Below are 19,899 nucleotides of genomic sequence, written 5' to 3'. Positions count from 1 at the left end.
GGTGCGAAAAGAGCGAGTTTTAACCTTGAAAAACGAAAAAGTGAAACGATTGCGCGCGCCCAGACCAATATAAAATATTGCTCGTTGTCTCCACCGTCATAGGATAATCGTTTTTCGTTCCCTGAATGTGTCACGAATCGATCACGATGAGACAGCTAGTGCTTTGTAGCAACAGTTGTTTACTTTGTGTCTGTGACGATTACGCATCGCATCGAAACTTGTGACACATCCTTCATTCCTTTGGCTTGATGTTTAGGTTAGGTAGGTGATGTAAACAAACAAAACTTCATCGCCCCCTGCATCCATATTGCCCGATGCTCTATCTGGTCCATTATCACGTCTTATTGGACCTAATTTCCTTCCCAAACACACAAACCTGATTATTGCACCGTCGTGTGGGCCGAAGGGCCGGCACTGGGTAGGAGCAGAGACGTGAAGTTGGGCGTTACGGGCATTGGAGGAGTTGAAGTTCACTGAAGTGATATAATGGCCGATAATACTGTTGCGAGCGCATGCCCCCCCCATACATACACACTCACATGCCTTGCATAACCGCGAAGGTTGCGCACAATTCGATGGTTTTGAATGTGTCCGCCCGGTGCGCTTCCCGGGGGCTGTGTGGTTGTTTTCTTTGCTTTATGTTTCGCTTTTTATTTTGTTTGTTTGTTGTTGGTGTGGCCACATTCACCGCGCGTTGGTCCGCTTATCGGAAAGTCGTCGGCGAAGGCGAAAAACAACAGAAGGAACTCACAGGGTGCGAGATGCATCAGCGGCAATATCGAGCCATCAATCGTGCCGTGGAAATAACAAACGGCGAAAACCTGACGCGAAGTGTGTCAGTCGAACAGCGACTAGTCGCGAGCGCTAGTCGGACACTGTATCTTGCTGATTACGTGCACCCCAGCGGGGGGACGGGGTTCACCTTATTTTTGGGATCTCCAGTGAATGACATTGGCCGGCATTCGCTTTGCGCTATGCAGGCTGCTGTGTTCGGGTTCACAGGGTTGTTACATCCCTTTTTTGATTTATTTTATACGTTCATCGAACTTATTTCTCTTTTATGGGGCTGTTTATAGGACACAGTCACATGATGGGGATTTCCCAATTCCTTCCAAGTATTTCATACTTACATTTGAAAAATGATCCAAAGCTGCCTCAATTTTTCATCCTCCATTGTATTCAGGAATTCTCGTACACGAAGAGCAGTTTTTCAGGTTCGAATTTCGGATACGCAATTGTGACGTTTGATTCAACAGTCCACTATTCACCACCAGGTGAACATAAAGCATGCGATCACTTCCGCTCCGCTGTGTCAATCAGGCAGCACTTTCGATTTCTCGTCTAACCGAGTAACACTTTCTGCCTTCTGCCTTCTGGTACGCCAGAGGGTGGAACTGTTTTCTTCTTCACTCGCGCACGCGACAAAAGCTGCTGAAGGACACACGCGAGATGCAAAGTTAGTTGCAAACAGTCACAAACGTAACCGCTGATGTCAGTAATCGGTGCGCGCACCATCGGTTGCTTTGTGCGAGACGGACTTGATTTTTTCTTCTCCACTTTTCAACTTGATGCACTTTGTCTTCTGGGAGCAATTTGCACAGCAGGATTTTTATTATATGCCGCCCTTTCATTTGCACACTTGATTTCACTGGGTTTCATTCAGAAAAATTCTCCCGCTGCGAATGGATCACACTAGGAAAATGGGTTTATTACAGTGGTGGACTTTTTCATGCATCACAATGCGAAACGGTTGTAGCTTTTCCCGGGAAAGTGCAGACGTTAAGTGTTGCTGAACAAAAAAAAAAATACTTCAAATCGAATCTTTTATTGGTTTGATCAAACACTCAAAGGATCGAACAGTTTTTTTGTGTGCGAATGTGGAATTGAACGCGGACACCGATGGTTGTTCGCATAAAGGCATTATTCAGGCATTATAAATAAAGGTTAATGTTTTGTGATTGCATAATGCGTAATTGCGCAATGCACCGTTGGTTACTTTCGTTTACATTAGATGTTTACTGTAGATAAACATCGGAAAAGGTGAAATGATTACATATCGTTTAGAGCTATTTGCCATTCAAATTACAGCTTCACTACGTTTTATTTATTTCTAATAAAAAAAAACAAAGTTTACACCGTAATAAAAGATAAAAAGCAGTATAAGGATGTTGGTTAATATCATTTAGATTTTTTAATGTTGGATAATAAATGTAAACTTCAAATTTTGAACCCTTTTAAATTGTTTAACCCTTATCATTCCTCAATTAATCAAATAAATTGTGTTTAATAAACTATGATAACGTTATGAGCCTTAATTGCGTTACCACTTGATACTTGCTTATTATCTGCAAAATTAGGCATAGCTGAATAGATATGTTTTTGCTGACAACGGTGTAGAAGGTACCTGCCTTGATGACACCCAATTTACATTTTATTACACGCGAACCGTGTAATCCCTATTTCGATGCTGACGGCTCGGAAACAGCACGAAGAAAGCATTTGTTTCATGCCACTATAAAAAAAAAAACATGTCGTAAAGAAATAACCGACACGTAATGTTTGCATTATTAGTTCTTCTGGCATCGAGCGTAGTGCCAGACGGAGAAGGGCAACAGGCTGTAAATATTTACATTAACTCAAACGCACACCGTTCGGCTGCGGGCCACCGTGTAACGATTTTCTCAGAGCTCATTAATTAGCAGCAGGCATGGATGGAACAAATTGGCGGGCTTATTAAAATGAGTCCGAAAGCGAAATGCCTTAGCGTTCATCCGTGCGAGCGCACAACTGGAGCAGCAACGGTTCGGAATCGATTCGTTCAATCTCACACATCCTTTAAGCGGTTCGCATAAACAACACGGCATTGCGTGGCTGCGAGCCATACTCATCAACGTCTTTGGCGTATTTGATGTGCCCTTCGGGCAGTCACAGTCACATAGAATGCGCGCGTCCTTCGCCACGATCACATCCGCGATTTGATGGTTCGATCCTCGGTTCAGAATCGGTGCGGAATTTAACCGAATTATTGGCACTGCAATTTGCACAACCCACTGCACAGTGTTATATCCCCGCAACGAGTCGCACCCACGAAGCACCACGCTAAGCACCACCTATTAGGTAATGTGCGGCGCGCGCATGGTCGTAACTGCCGGCGTGCCCGACTGGATCCTTACGCTTACGGTGGAGCGGTTTGGGAAAAACCACTGGGTTTTGGTGCACTAGCACTCACGTACGTACGCACACGCACGCACGAACAGCCCGTGCACGTCTTGCGGGTCCGAGTTCAGGAGTAAGACTAATGAAAATTTTACACAAAAATCACCTGAAAAGCCCCCCATATGCGCTGCGCCTGGCTGTGCGGAGTGGGGACAAATGGGTTGTTGTGTATGTCTCTTGCATCTTTTACCCCTGGGTCTTCGATCCACGATCCCACCGACCGGTGGAAACCGGTGAGGGTCTGTAATAATGCGCGGTGGAGTGCTTTAGCGCGGGGCTCGGATGGTTGAGCGTGCAGCGCCCGCTTAATGGGTCCCTCGATGCTGGTGCTGCCGTTGTTGTCGCGCAGCGTCGAGAGTGAGAGTGGCAGAAGTATTAAGAAAAAAGCACAGAGTGTGGCTCGGAAAGTGAGAGTATGAGCGGTATGAACGGACCGTTTTTGTTAGCTGCCGAGTGGAACAACGGTGCGGGTGTGGTGGATTTTGTATGTTCTCCGGTAGAAGCAATGAAGGAGCAGCAAAAGAAAGGAGGCCCCACCTGGCGGAATGTTACATCGTGGCAAGGAGCGGGCGACGCACTGGCGACCTAACGATCGTTTACCGGGTCGATCCTCTGCGGCAGTAAACATTCGCCGGACGAGCGACATCGACCGACATAATCTTCGGACGTACAGACGAAACACTCACCTGGGTTTGACTTAACAAACCCCATCCTCGAATCGTTACCCAGCATTTGAGGGTGAAGGTACTAGTTTTTTTTTTGTTTGGGCGGTTTTTTGGTCTTTGTTGATATCCGGTTGTTCTCATCTTGGATAATATTGCCGGGCTGTTGGGCGATTCCCATCTTGAAACAGCAGGAATGTGAGTGTAAGTTAAGCTTAGAAGGATTTGGGCTTCAGAATGATGAGAAGATTGAGATTCCGTCTACCAAATCTACTGCTACAGTAGCACCTTACAATGGAATTGAAACAATAAAAACGTTAGGTAATGATCGTGATAAATGTCCGTGATGTTAAGCTGCTTATTGACGGGCCTGCTTAAGAGACGTTTACGGTGCGAATGGAATCATTGTCATAGAATGTTTATTGGTTTCTGTTCACACTTTAGCTACATCCGTCTAGAACGTGGACTGGTATTTTGGAAAGGTGTTTACATTATAAAGTTCTCGATTTCTTAAAAGTTGTGTACCATTAACGCATTGTTTTCTTTATGAAAGCATGTTGGAAAAGCTAATTTAATCAGAAAACTAAAAAATTGAAGTCATTAGTTGAATAAAACTTCACTTTGTCGGAGATTTGACAAAAGACTTCAACGCGTCAGTAAGCGAGGAAATGTCATTTACTCCAAGATTAATTAAAAACATGTTTACAACTACTAATGCGTTATTTACCTTAGGTAGAGATTTGAATTAGGAACGAATCGTTCGAGGCGGTTGGTGGTGATTCTCGCCGCGATCAACCATAGGTAATGCAGGAGATGATTGCACTCCGTCCGATAATCAACCCACACTCTAATGCTTCCTAGCGCAAATGGCATTTCATACATAATCAACCATCCGAGATCGTTGCCACTTTGGCTCCTCCGGGTTGCCGCACATTGACCGTATGGCTGATCTGCGAGCTTTTCCGACAGCTTCTCGGTGTGTGCATTTTCCTTCCCTGGTTTGTCGTTCTGTTTATTATTTTGTTCGCCTCTCCCTTTCGATGGCCACTTCGCGCTCCGGCCGTTGTGTGTTTTTTTTGCGCCTCGCTCAGTTTTCGACCCACTTATGGGGATGATGTAATATTGCTCACATTCCGCCGAAAGCACTTTCACCGTGCTCGCCTTGAAAGTGAAGGATGGCCAGAGGCTGGCGTTCGGTGTTGGGAGAACTGTACGAGCGATGCAGAGAAGGATGGAAAAAGAAATTTTCGACGGCGGGTTTATTTGCAAAGATCGCAAGTATCGGAGGCATCTCGTGCCGAGATGTGACATTCGTGGTGGTGGGATTTGCAGTCAGTAGTTATAATTTACTATTAGAAATTAATTTTGCGAATAAAATTGCAGAGATTCAATACGCATTTAATTGCTTAATTGGAATGGAATACATAAAAACGATAAACTGTGATCTTGAGCCTGAGCAGATTTTCGCGATCTTGAGCCTGAGACTCGCAATACACTGGACGAGTTTCAATGTTCAGATGTTTGGTTAGTTATTCAACCGAAAGTGCATATCGAAATGCGTAAAATTCATCCGGAGCGTGGACGAAACATTAATATTCCAACATAATGCATGGTTCCCGCCAAGACATGCCAGCGTAGTGGAGGGAGAGAAAACCCCCAAAACATCATCATCCCTAGCGATCCCCGGGCATTTGGGCGTTCCGTTTCCGACGGATGCTAGGAGAAACTTATGAAACTGCGAAAATTTTCACGATGATGCAACTAGCGCGCCAATAGCCGCACCAAGATGAAGACGCTTAACGGGGCGCGCGGTTTGAGTATGATCGATCGATTGGCAGGGTGCGTTGGAGATTGCAAGGGCATAATGTTGCGCACAATAGGATAGTAACATTCGGTACGCGCTTGTGATAAATTGGAAGAGCATTTCAAGTGAGGAAAACTATGGCAGCGGCTTCAAGTGCCGTGTGCGGTCTTCTTCCGGTAGCCCGGATGAAGTGGCATTACGAAAGCGGTTTTTTGCTGCGAGGGGTTTTAGACAGCTTTACGTGACGTACTATTAATCTGTTTAGTTCTGGAGAAAGTGTGCATCAGATTGATTTATCGATGTCGACAACAATTGAACAACTTTATTTGGTTTTCATTGTGATAGCGAGCGTTTTCCGTTGGGCATAGTTATGTGGATTTGCAATGCAAATTTTCGAGGCACTTTCAATGTTTAGAGTTTGGTACGATTGAACGTTTTTGAGCTGATCTATTGAAGATAATTCATAAAATATTTATAAGAATCTATTAATTTTAGGTGATAATATATACCTCAAGCACTGTTTGATATTGTTCTCGAATTCTTGTTCTCTAAAGCTTCGGTTAATTAATATTTTACAAGATTTTATAATAGTGCACAGTATTCATAAAAAATTTATATGAATTTTGTCTCAAAGTTTTACATTAATTATAATTGGTTTAATGAAACAAAATTTTATAATCTATTTATCATTTATGGAAACCATTTAAACTAACCTAAATCACGTGATATCTCCATTCGCATAACTCATCCGTCGCGCGCACATGCCGCTGACAAGCGCATCCCGCCTGAGAGTATAAGTCGGAAATGTCTAAACTAAATACACATTGCGTGTCTCTAACTGTGGGAAAGTCATAGATAGTAGCAATTAAACGCTTATTGCATCTGGCACTTAAAAGACCGGCATTAAAAAGTGTGGAACATACCGGCGCACTCTTACTCCGCGGTGCCATTTCATGGCGTAGAACACACGATGGAAGTCGTCGAGTTTGAGTCGAAATTGGTCCCTCTTATTATAAGTGATGATTTTCAAATTTGAGCTACTCGTCGTTTAGTCCGTCCCGAGTAGTTGAAGCTGAACAGATATGGGTACGCTTTGGCCGAATTACTATTCCCGGTGTTTATCCCATTCGTCCGTGCCCGCCGATGCCTCGCCTCCGTCGTACGTTTTGGGGTGATGACGCAATGGGTTTGGCCGCCCGTGTTCCGTCTTGATTTGCTGCAACCTGCTGCCCATTGCATCCAACTGCAACCAACCAACTAGCCAAACGGTCCAGCGACTGTGGACGGTCTCTCGTCTAAGCAGCAAACGGACAACGTAACCGGCAACGCTGGCAAACTCTACCCACCGAACCATCGCGCGCTCGTATCTATGATTACGCGTACGTGTGCGGCCTTCCTTCGCGACTCTGGGCGGCTTCGGCAGGTGCGGTACATGCAGCCAAGATTACGTCTTCGGGGTACTCACGTGCGCTCTCGTGAGATGGTATGGTTTGACGTTTGTCACCCCCTGTTATCTGCTTGGTTGGAGACTGCTGTCCTATCGGGAAAACAGGGAAAAGAAAGAGAAAACTGAGAGTCATCAAAACATTCGTTCCCTTGCAAGGGGAGCCGGGGAGGGGGAGATGTACGCGTTCAGGAACGATGCAAAAGTAAGTCAATGGGTTGTTGACTGGTTTGTGTGTGGTGTGTGTCGATTTTACTACCTTCCTTTCCACCATCTCGCCAGACACACGGAGGCACGGTGAGGGAATCGTTTGGTCGAGTGAGTCCGTGCTTTACCGAAAGTGGACATCGTGGAGCTGAAGTGGGCACAGCCAGTTGGTCATCGCAGTTTTGCGCATGAGTCGGCGCACGTACGCACAAACAGGCTTATCGTTGTAATAATCAAAATGTATAATGGAAGAAGCGAAGGATAAAGAAAGGCACAACCTGTGGAGACGCCCCGAAGAGCAGTTCCCAACAGATTGCTCTCACTCGCTATGCCACCAGCCTCCGGTTAAATCTGTGGAAGTAAGGCGCTGTACCACGTGGTCCGGCACCGAGATCATTTGCATAATGCAACTAGAAACATCATGCGTACACTCGTACCGTATCCCCGTCATAAAGCGGTTGCTTCCCGTGATACGATTACAGCAGCAGCAGCTGCAGTAGTAGCCACCTTCCACGGTGGAGCCTGTTGATGAATGAGACGAATTAGCCTAGCCTACCGGTAAAGCATACACATTATACTCACTCACTGAGTGGTCAGGTCGGGTGTATGGTAACCTGAATTTTCCCACCTTATACGGGACGGTAGCGGATCGGATGAATATTGGTTTGATTTCTTTTTTTTTGTGTGAGGCTCTTTGATCACCCCTCACGTCCCCACCGCTGTTGCTGAACGTAGCAACCGGAAAAACGGACCGCTGTCACGCTAATTGCCGCGTGGAAGTGTGCCACGGAGTGACGGTTCGGTATTAACGATTTAATCATAGATATTGGTGTGTGCCGATGCCGTAATCATGGCGATAATTAATCCGTGCTCGTCATTAATCGGGAATCGATGCATGCAGCTACGTACTGCGATGGCAAACAAATGGCTAATTCAATGTTTTCTTTTAGCAGATTGATGCTGTTTTTCTGCTCTTTGAGCGTTTTATTACTTCATTACATATGGCTTGGGCTTATCCAACTTTTTATTGCATTAAATTGATAATCTGTTTGCTTTCAAACAAACAATCTATTTGCTTTCGGGTACATATGCAATTGGATGCCTTCGCAATGCCTTATTGGTATTGCTTAATTTTTTGCAATAATTTTACCATTCAATTCATCACGCTTTTGCGGCACACGCAGCCTGTAGCGCGTTAAGCACTATCAACCTGCTGCCACTCGTACTAACTGTGGGAAAAAAATGGTAAAATTCATTTCTTTTCAACTGTTTTGCCGTTTGAGGTTTGGCTTTGTGGCGAAGGTAGAAAAACAATTGGAGCTTGAAATGTTGAACACTTACGAGAACATAGCGCAGTCCAGTCCGTGCACGAAGAGGTCCCACCTCATTGCGGGAGAAACGTTTGGCATGGTTTGCAATCATTATCGCATCAACATTCGTTACATGACAGGATCGATTTCATGGCCTCTAGTCAGCCCTTGATTTACATTTTTTTTACAATAAATAAAAAAAAATTTAGCATCTGTATTGAGACAGACAGTAAAATTAGATTAAGTTAGTAATTAAATTGCAGGGTTTTCGATGGTTTTATTGACAAGTTCACTGAGATGATTTTTTTGTTTTGCAATTCTTTACAATTGAAAAAAAATCATTTTAAGGCGAGTTTTTGAATTTTTCAGAAGATGGTGTTGACGAGTCCTACAAAATTTAAATTTACATAAATAATAACATTATATTTGTTATGAGGTATTATTTTTATGTGTCATTGAGTGTTAGTGAATTGAGGCATCCATTTGATAGAATTGCTTGAGTGAAGTTAGTGAAGTAAATTGTGTCGAGTCAGTTACTTAAGTTGCTTTAATGAATTGTTGGTTATTTGAAAAGTTTTTTGATATTATTTTATTATTTATTACATATCCTTGCCTAATTTACTCAAATTTAGCCTCATTACACATATGCTTGTTGTTATGTAGCCGATACCAAACGACTCCACTTATCACTCTTGGAGTATCCGAAACCCTACGGAACTGCTCCCTAAGAGAATTGAATACTGTTCACTGAGCTTATGCAAACCTTTATGCTCCCATTTTGGCTTTAACTTCTTCCGATCGTACACAGTTTAATAGTATTGCAGGTTCGCAGCGCGGTGAATGTATTGCTCGACGGAACCAAAAGTGTCCAAAGTAGTATCTATTGCGAATTCAAATGTCAGTCAAAAGGAGTGGCAGTTGAAAGAGAGTACCAACGCAGAGTGTGTGTTTTTTTCAAATGGTGTAATAGTTTGCTGATGGTTTGCATTTCCCCATTTTCTCGGTTGTGTTCGACAGCAGTGCGATCCACCGTCGGGCGATCCCTGATGGTATGTATGTGACATTGTTCACGTTCACGCACGGTAGAAATGGTTCCTTATGCAATTGTTTGTAACGGTGGATTATGCGATCGCCTTTCGGAACCGGACGCATGCTTGGTCACGTCAATGCGCTTCCATAAGGACAGCGGACGGTGGTGAAGTACTCGTTGAGCAGAACGCGGTAACCTTGACGGGTGCTACAAAAATAATGGATCGTACATGAGTTGGGTTAGCCTTTGATTAAGATACTCTTCATTATTGAGGACGTGTTTTACCAGTGTGGTTGCTTCTAATGTATGCAATGGTTGAAATTTAAACACAAGTGTATACGTAACTATCAATCTTGATTTTTACCAATTATTGTACAACTTCCTTTGCTTCTGTTGTGGCACTACAACCTCAACACGTATTGATCTGTTATTTCTGATTTTCCGTGACATTATTAATGCGTAGCTCGCATGTACTCGCGATACCATCAACACCACCACTGTAAATAAAAAAAATAAATTTCAGGATCAGGCTGAATTCCTTGAAAGATATGTTAGCCAACATTTTAAAGTATTAATTTCCTAGAAGGATTTCTTTTTTCAGCACAACAAAAAGCTTTCCAGTATGAAAACCCTGTTTTGGATGAATGACTTCCAAAAGCTCTACTACGATCGTGTGTTCATTCGCTGAAATGAACCCGCGCGCAACGCATTGCATACTATTAGGCGGATAACACGATATGCACGAAATTTGTAAAATGCTTTTGGGAGCCCACGTGTAACACGTGTAATTATCAAACCATGTTGATTGTCGGTAGTTTTATATTTATAATGGAAATACAAGCAGTTGAAATAATGGCGAATATTTGTTTACTCGAATGCGGATGCTGAGTAACGGTTGTAAAGCATTCAAATGCAAGAGAAGCGACACGATTGTATGGAATTATTGAATTATGTAAATTATCACTCCAACCTGGCAGATTGCTCAATAAACGCCGATCGCCGTATGCGGAGCACATACCGCTTTTCCGCGGTTAGAATATGTAATGAAGTGCACGCCGCCCAGTAATACCAGGTCAATGCATAGAAAATAGGCAGAAGATCAGTGAAAAATAAAAGGAGAAAATCTGTAGCACAGCACACCTTCGAATATTTCGAACGAAACTTGAACCATCCATTAGTATGTAGCGGATACTTTTGGCCCACATTTTCGATGTGGATCATACGGCTAATCAGGCTTTCGTTTTCTCTAGCGCTGAAGCTCAGTTTTAATTGGTGTGATTTGTTGGGAGAATTTAATGAAGTTTTTGCCCCACGCGCCCCTTGGCCACTCGGACCCAGAAACGCCGAACGGGGTCATAGCGTGGTACGGTTTGTTGTGGGGTTGCGTCAGTGATATTTTCTTTCACGGAAGACTAATCGCAACGTCTAATGTAGCTTCAATCGGTTTCATCTATTCACTATCAATTCCATTTATTTGTTGGTAACGTTTTCATTTTTTTGTTGCTGATGTTCGTATTTTAGATGTACACAAGAACGATCATTCATCATTCATCGTGTTGATGTTGTGGATTTCTTGTGTTTTTTTTATTCCTTACGCCCTTATTTTGTATTTTCCCCCTTATATGCCCCCCATACGCCACACTGTACAAAACCCTTTTATTCATTTCTACAACAATTTTTCATTTGGAAAAACACACACAAACACACACGCGCGCCTTGACACGTTCGGCTGATGAGCGAACGGGTCACCACACTGGTCTCTTGCTACCACTACAGTTACTGCTATCCTACCTACTACTGGATGCCGCGTGGCTAGAGTTGTTGAGGTTATCCAAATGAAATTGTAAAAATTTTTCTAAAACAAAAAACTTCACATTTTTTGCATCACACCCAAAGATCCGGGCCTGGGGAGGCCCCCCTTCCCCCCGAATCCCGGATGCGGATCTACACATATAGCGAACACGTACATATTTTTACAGCTACAAAACACTCATTACATTCCCCGCCGCACACCTTTCTGTATCAGAGCATCGAAGAGTATCGAGCGTGTGATTATTTGACTAGCTAGAGTTAAATTCCTTTCGGTTCCGGACAGGTGAAACTTCCGGTGTCCCATCCCATCCAACTCCCGGGACGCTACCAACCGACCAGTCGGCCCCAGTCCTCCTTAATCATGTCGGCCGCCTTTTCACCGATCATGATGACGGGTGCGTTCGGGTTGCCGCTGATGATGGTCGGCATGATGCTGGCGTCGACCACGCGCAACCCCGACACGCCGTACACGCGCAACCGTGGGTCAACCACGGCACCCGGGTCCCAGCTCGGTCCCATCTTCGCCGTACCGGTCGGATGGTAGATCGTGAAGGTAAACTGCTTGATCGTGCACGCCCAGTACGCATCGGACATGAACGGTAGGTGGCGGCAGCCGGGCAGCGGGATCGCATGCGGGCGCGAGTTGAACCGCTGGAAGGCTTGCGTGTGCGAGACGTTGATCGCAATCTTGATGCCCTCCACCAGCACGGCTACGTCCTCGTCGTGCGCGAAGTAGTTCGGTTCGATCGACGGTTGCACGAACGGGTTTTTCGAGCGCAACCGTACCCAGCCGGTACTTTTGGGTCGCAGCAGCAATGGCAAGATGGTCCAGGTTTCCGCATTCTGGATCGGTTTGTACACGGTGTTGTAGAACCCGTCGCGCAGGTTCAGAATTTTCCGAATGTTCTGACCGCCGTCCGAGTTGACCGAACTCGGGCCGAAGTGGAACTGGATGTCGGGCCACTTGCCGGACGGGTCCGCGTACTTGGTGTTGACGAACGCGACACCCTCGATGCCCGGGAACGTCATGGGACCGCGCTCGTTGAGGAAGTACTCGAGCGCTACCGGGACGGAGCTGTACCGGGACGTTTTCACCGTGACGGGTTGATCGACGAGAAACGTTAAACCGCCCAGCCCGACATGGTCCTGCAGGTTATCGCCCACCGGCAGATCCGACACCAGCGGTATGCCGAGGTCGGCCAGATGATCGGCCGGTCCAACGCCGCTCAGCATCAGTATCTGGGGCGAGTTGAGTGCACCCGCGGACAGTACGATTTCTTTGCGCGCGAACACATACTGCCGCTTCTGCTGGCGCACGAACTCCACCCCGTACGCCCGGTGCTCCTCATCGAACAGGATGCGCGTGACGTGCGCGTTCATGGCAATGTGAAGGTTTTTGCGCAACCGCACCGGACGCAGGAAGGCTTTGGATGTGCTGCACCGGCTACCACGGCGCATCGTCGCCTGAAGCAACATAAAGCCCGTCTGGTCCGCTCCGTTGATGTCGCGATTTTCGTAACCCATCTCCTGGCCGGCCGCCACAAAGGCGACCGAGAGGGGCGTTCGCCACGGTGCCTCCTGCACGGTAAGGTAGCCACCGACCCCGTGATACGGTGACCGGGCCATGTACGGATTGCGGTTGTCCTCCGATTTGATGAAGTACGGCAGCACATTCTCGTAGCCCCAGCCGACGTTGCCCTGCTCCTGCCAGTAGTCGTAGTCGAGCCGGTTCCCCCGCACGTACACCATCGCGTTGAGCACGGACGAGCCGCCCATCACCTTGCCGCGCGGCCAGTTGCACCGGTCGCCGATCATGGCCTGGCAGTAGCGCCGATCGGCGGAGGGCGTCGTCTGGTACTTCCAGTCGTACTCCGTCAGCTGCAGATAACCGGCCAGGGAGGGCACATCCGTTACCTCGTTCTCGTCACCGCCGGCCTCGAGCAGCAGCACCGACCAGTCGCCGATCTCGGACAGCCGCGATGCCACGACGGCTCCGGCCGAACCGGCCCCAATGACGACGAAGTCATAGTATCGTCTTAGCTGCGAAGAAATCCAACAAAAACGGGCGAAAAGAAGGGAACGGGACGTTAGGAGAAAGCGATGTCTAGACGAAGTTTGGCATGGTGCTACTCACCGTTTGCTGGTCGGTGGGATTCGTCTCCGGATCCACACTTTGGTATCTATAGTAATTGACTCCTACAGCTAAAAGTGGTATGAGTGTGAGCAGTGCGATAGGGGTGTGCGCAAGTCCTCCAGCTACTGCCGCTACGGAAGCGAGTCCAAGAGCCATTGCACGGTGCAGGAAGCTGATGGCGTCTGATTGTTGTTTTTTGTTTGAGAGCCTAACTGACCGTTATAGAATCAGATAGCGATATTGGGAAAGAGCGCGGTGTCTTGCCGAAGGGAGTGATGGATTTCGAGCCCGGGTTTTTTGTTTTTCTGGCAGGTGGACTTGTCTCTGGACGCGCGCCCAGAACACGGGATAGAAGTGACGTGTAGTTTGCGTGCTAGCACTAACCGCCGCTAGATCCAAACATCCAGATCCTGCTTCGGGTTCTCGGACAGTATTTTGGGCGTGTAGTTGCGTATGCCACCGGGTCGCACCTTCTGGAAGAGCAGCTTCGCGTTGCGATCCTCTTCCTCGATGTCCAGGTAGGACTTGATGTACAGATGCTCGTTGAGGTATTTGGTCTGCCGCTCGACGCTTTTGTACGAGGAGGCGGCCGATGCGGACGAGGCGGACGATGTCGTCGAGGCGGTGGACGGCGAGCGGGACGGCACGGCGGACGAGGTCGTCGAGGAGGTGGACGAGCCCGTGTGGTGATGGTGGTGGTGATGATGATGGTGGTGATGGTGGTAGTCATGTGCGGAGGTACATCTGGAGGGCAAAGATTTCTCCTGGCCCATTTTATTAAAGCTCTGTCCGAAGATGCCCACAGTCGGACCGCCATCGCGAAGGGAGAGTGAGAGTACATAAAAATTGGGGAAAGAGAAAGAGAGAGAGAGAGAAGGAAAAGTTAGTTAAAACTTATACGGCACACGCAGTTCGGGGAGGTGCAAACGCCTCAAGAACCGGGTTAGTCTGTCTGTCGGACCACACGCCACACAACAACATGCTACTAATAGGGGTGAGCCACACCGCCATACATAAGGGGAGTTGTCTGGTAGCAGAAGCGGCTTCCCGCTTCCTTTTCGACTATCGGTTTATTTTGACCGGATCGCCATTCAGCCGGCTCTCGGGGTATTATTCATGTTCCCGGCGGCGATCATAATTACTCTCCAGTAATCGTAATCTCATTAAGCCTAACTGTTTCTTCTCCACACGCCGAATAGCGCTTGGTATGTTACATCCTCACCGAATACGAAATAAAAACTCGTTTCGATTCATCTGCCCAATCGGTCGGGTTTTTTGTTGCTTTCTGGGAAGCTACGGGACTCGCGATCGTGCTTTGCTGTGTGCGTAAGCTGCAAGCCCGTCTGTCGTCATCTTATTTTAGTAGCGATAAAACGATGGCACGTGGACATATGATTAAGGTGTGCCAGTACTCAAATGAACTTGATTGCCTAGATAGGCGGTGGGCAAATGGTCTTAAATTTGGTAACTTCATTTCCGGAAATATAGGTCAGTAGGGGAGACATTTTTTCGCTTTTAAAAGGAAGGAATGTTTTTTTGTTTCTTCAAACTAAAACCACTCAAATAATCAAGCCTAAAAATACGCCTGATGGCTTCATTAAACGTCCCACATTTAGGCGTTTTTTCTATGTTTGACTTTTTGCGTTTTTCAGATTGAAGTCAGCTTGATCTCGTAGCTTGATCGTTTCTGTTGATATAGTGATCATAACTGTTAAATTTGATTTGAATGTATCAATGTTAGTGCTATCAACGGTGGTAAAATATACAAAATTGATTTATGTCCGAAACCATAAATAATTCTATTTTATTGTCAAGTCGTGTTTTTATTTACAAGCTAAATAACATCTACCACAAATGATACACCCAAGGAGAGGGAAAAAAATCCCTAAACCGCCACCGTTTCAAACAATTTGCCGGTAAAATAGTGTCACGATCTTGCTCATTGAGCTGTGAAATTTAGAGACTATCACTTTCCACCATAAACGATCCGTTCGGTTTCCACCGTCTGATGCGGGCGCTGTTAAAAGCCACAAGCTGCATTTCATTTTCCCAGTGCATGCCCTTCTCGCTATCCGTTGGGTTTTGAAGATGTTTGCTGCCTGTTTTTTTTCGCAGTTATAGCAACTGGTTGGCATGATGTTTTCCTTTTCTTGCGCTTTACAGCGATTTTCTTGCTGCTCGCGCTAGCTTATCCACGCGAGACCCTTTCCGCATTCGTTCTGCGGTCAGCCTGACGTTTGCGAGGCCTTAGCGATGGGAGGAGCTGCTCCTATGTTCAATGTCAATAAGGAACACAAACTCCTCCGTCATAACGCATAACGCCGCACCAAGACATACCAAGCGTATTGCTGAAGGTTTGCGGTTTCACTGCACGCGACCACATGCATCGCGGTTCGAATGCAATTCCTCATGGCAGTTGGTTGCCCACCAAGTGTGTTTGGTAAGAGAAACGGCACTCAGCCAACAGCTGGTTGGCAGGTTGGGGTCAACTAGGTGTGTGCTTTTTTCATCCACCGTAGTTATTTCCTTCTATTACCACGCTTCGTGTTTCCCATCGCCGGCCGGTGGTCGAACCGATTAGTTAATGATCACGTTTAATTAACGTATCGGGGAGGAAAAAGGAAAGTAAAAGTGATAGTTTTGCTGCAGGTGGCAGAGTACCCGGCACTGGTGTGATAGCATCAATTTGATGTCATTTTTACAACCGCTACCGGTGGCAAAAAAGCGTCTCGTTAAAATAGAAACAGCTTTTGGAAGCGGCCGTGCTTTTATTTACGATGGTTTATGATGTGAAGCTGAAGGCTTGCGAGCTTACGAGAATTCGCAATTTATTGCACGTTGAAGCTATGAAAGCGTTAGTTTGATCATTAAAATAAAACCATCAGCGCAAACATGTAACGTTTTATCAAGAATCCATGCCAGTGGTATTCCTTTATTAGAGATTTTTAACCTTGCCCGATGGTTTTGGCAACGAACGGTGATGAAATGGTTGTTTGCTGATGTAGTTGCGTATTTCGTTCAAGCGTGTGTCCGGTGATCCATTCCAGAAAGATAGCTTTCGCCTCAGTTAACCATCAGTTAACCTCTCAGTGAAGCAAGACGCTGGGCCAGAAGAGCTTGAACCTCTGCCAAAAATGGAAACAAATAGATGCAAACATTCAAAATGGACGTTAGTTTGTTCGACCTTTGATCGACTAGCACCAACTAGACGAATAATTCTTACGGGCTATTTTGGCTGCGTTCACTGCCTTGAACGGTACTGCAGGTTTGAGTCCCTGACTTAGCTGGTTGCAGTAGTCAGTAACGGCCTGCGAGGGTTTGGAAAGGTCCAGCACGTACGTTTCACCGTTCGCCGGGTTGCGGATGTTCGCCGTAGCGGTACGTCCCGCAACAGCACCGATGATCTTTGGCAGCTTGCAGACGCAGTCGTTGAACGACGTGCACTGTACGTCCGTGCGGAACTGACCGTGCACGGAGACGGCGATGCAAACCAGCGCCAGGGCGATACAGATGAACTTAGTCATTGTGGCGGTGTAGTAGGTAGTCAGTGGTTTGGTATGTGTTCAGTGGCAAGGTACCAAACGTTGCGTTCAGGCTCAGAGTACGGGGCGATCGGGCACACCAGTAAGTTCCGAAGACGACTTACTTCAGCTGAGAAACGAACGTAAGTTTTATACCGTTGCACGACCCGTCTCTGACGCTTGTTCGGAATGTCTAGTTCCGGTATGAATTCAATAAACCTTTTTGTAGCAGCAATAACATGCGCAAAGATGTTACGCCAAGGTATGCAGCTGCCTAACTTCATGCCTGTTTATGAAGGTGTTTTATAGCAGCTAGAAGTGTTCTAAGCTGCAAAAGGCAACCATTGACAAATTGGCAACAGTTTTGCAAAGAAATTAAGATAACAATTCGACAGCAGGGCAGACTGTTTACGACATCGAATAAAATTGTCTTCATTGACATGGAATAAAATGTGAATTTTACGTCAGTCTTCCAAGAAACATTGCGAATGAGATCTTTACGTATGTTGTCTCTTCACAGGTCTGTTTGAATGTCAAGTACAATCGGTTCCATACAGTACTTTTTTGTAGCGATACCACTTCACAATGTTTGGCAGTTGTGTACACACGATAGTCCGATTAGAGAGATATGTTTAACGCTGTTTTCTTGGAACGTGCGCACACTGCGTTGGAATACAACACGCGACATAATCCAACCTACTGTAATCATTCAATTGTTGAGCATCCCAAAGCTTCACCCCGATCCGGAGGGGTATAAAACGATCGGATCGATCCGGATGGGAAGTCATTCAGTTTCCGGACTATCCCGACTTGTGCTCGCCTTGCTCGCCCACTCGAATACCCCGACCCAAGACACCATGAACAAGCTGTTCGCCATCCTGCTGCTGTGCGTCGCCTGTCTGGCGTCGTTCGCCACGGCTCAAACCTACACGCGTCAGATCAAGTGTACGGACTACAACAGCTGTCTCTGCCAGGCGCTACCGAAGATGATTGCTGCTGCCCGTGGCCGTCCGGCCACCGCCACCATCACCAATCCGCTCACTGGCGCGCGGGAAGTGTACGATCTGTCCAAGCCAATGCCGAGTGCCCTGCAGGCTTTCTGCGCCAAATACCAATTTTCTGCCCGCAGACCAATCGTGCACTAAGATGTCTCAAATTCGCTAACCCATCTAACGCGCATCGACTATTCGCGTTGTGCCGCGGCATGTGCAGGGCAAAAATCGATCGATGAGTATGTGATGAGATGAGATTGAAACAATAAAATCGTCATGGATTCTTTTGCAAAAAAAAACACACACAAACACTCACACACACTTCGATTAACAGTAAATTGACTTTTACAAAAGATGATATCATTGATGTTGCCGGAGAAATTATGTTAAGCATCTGCCCGATCGTTTTCATACAGCGTGTCAATGTCATGAAACGAATCTCATCCACATCGGCTTCCCATCGGCAAAAACCGACTGTTCGGTCCCTTTACCACATTATTCCACTTGCAGATCGTTATTGCAAACAGAGAACAATGATACACATGTGTAGAATACACTTTAAACTGAGTGAATCACTCTCTATTTGCAAGATTCATGAATTTTTGAGAAAGTCATGCATTCTCCAAGATTCTTGAAACTCTGAGGAATTCAACGAATCAAGAAGTGTCTAGGTCTGCCATTTCTGGCTTTCTGTGACTTTATTTATCCGTAGCTGGATAATCAGTCCTGCGTACGGAGGACTAGACTGGATGGGATTTAGGTCCGGTCCGTTCGTGTGAAGACCGGCGCTGCTACCGTCATGCCATTGGGCCGCCCCGTTTGTTAGTAACAATTCTGGTTTAAATATATTTGAAGATGCATCTGTAGACATCTGAGGATTTGCCTCAATTCCCTGTAACTCAGTTTTTCTTCTTCTCACTATAAACAATACTTCAGAAGTACTTTTGCCGAAGGAAGTCCGATTGAATATTTACGCAATTTACCAACTATTTTACATTTTATGCAAAAGTTCAGAGCAGAAAATCGAAACGATCGAATGAGAAATATGAAAAAGCGGGAAATGTTGCAAAGCACACACCCACACAGCACACAAAAACACACAAACAAACCGCACTAATATGTAAACTAATATAAAGAAACATAATCAAACCACCCGAAAAATTATAAGAAAAAGGAAGCAAACCAACAAAAGGAAAACCACGCAACAACACACACACTGCGCAAGCTACCAGGCGGGAGAAGTTCGTCGGCACTCACTCGGAAGTCGTCCGGGGTGCATGGACCGGTAGGCGTAGCGGAGTAGGCGAGTATGGGCAGGAGGGGCCCGTAGCGAACCTTGGCTTTGGTGCGACGTCGGGGAACGGCGGCTGCCGCTGCCCGCCGCAGGTAGCTGGCGATGGGCGAAACGTTGCTCAGCGGTGTAGTCGAGTGCCCACCGGGTGCATCTGGATCCCCGGTGCGTTCGTTCAGGCCGGGTCTGTCCCGGTCCGGTTGCGGTTGGGGCGCGATTGTGTCGGCTTCCAGGGGGACTGTGGACGGGAGCGTGAACGTATGCGCACGCACGATCGATGAACGGCAAATGGTCACCTCGCACGTGTACACAGGGTGCGGAAAAGCTCGTACGATCGTGTCGTGGATACCGCCCTCCCTACCCGACCAGATGGCGTCGAAAGATGACTGAAAAGAGGATGAGTTCATAGTCGCTGGTTGAAGTGTTGGAAGACGTAGCGGTGAGGAATCGAATCCATTTCTTTCCAAATCTGCGGT

The 19,899-nt window shown here is 46.5% G+C and overlaps 4 protein-coding genes across 5 annotated transcripts in view; 1 reads left to right on the top strand and 3 right to left on the bottom strand.

The window, feature by feature from the left end:
* LOC128310036 (flotillin-2) overlaps nucleotides 1-19,899 on the top strand; it is a 141,154-nt gene that overhangs the window by 44,166 nt on the left and 77,089 nt on the right. The gene's annotated exons all lie outside the window — the stretch shown is intronic.
* LOC128310033 (glucose dehydrogenase [FAD, quinone]-like) lies at nucleotides 11,810-13,775 on the bottom strand. Its single transcript, XM_053046566.1, has 2 exons — nucleotides 13,620-13,775; nucleotides 11,810-13,525 (listed from the first exon to the last, which is right to left on the bottom strand). The coding sequence occupies exons 1-2, from the start codon at nucleotides 13,773-13,775 to the stop codon at nucleotides 11,810-11,812; spliced, it is 1,872 nt and encodes a 623-aa protein (XP_052902526.1).
* LOC128310037 (knob-associated histidine-rich protein) lies at nucleotides 14,009-14,392 on the bottom strand. Its single transcript, XM_053046573.1, has one exon. It carries the CDS (start codon nucleotides 14,390-14,392, stop codon nucleotides 14,009-14,011), a length of 384 nt encoding a protein of 127 aa, XP_052902533.1.
* LOC128310039 (uncharacterized) lies at nucleotides 16,698-17,143 on the bottom strand. Its single transcript, XM_053046574.1, has 2 exons — nucleotides 16,843-17,143; nucleotides 16,698-16,744 (listed from the first exon to the last, which is right to left on the bottom strand). The coding sequence occupies exons 1-2, from the start codon at nucleotides 17,141-17,143 to the stop codon at nucleotides 16,698-16,700; spliced, it is 348 nt and encodes a 115-aa protein (XP_052902534.1).

Source organism: Anopheles moucheti, chromosome 2 (genome assembly GCF_943734755.1).
Source record: "Anopheles moucheti chromosome 2, idAnoMoucSN_F20_07, whole genome shotgun sequence".
Taxonomy (NCBI): Eukaryota; Metazoa; Arthropoda; class Insecta; order Diptera; family Culicidae; genus Anopheles; species Anopheles moucheti.
The sequence above is the reverse complement of the archived record's forward strand: the minus strand, read 5'-3'. Positions and strand labels throughout refer to the sequence as shown.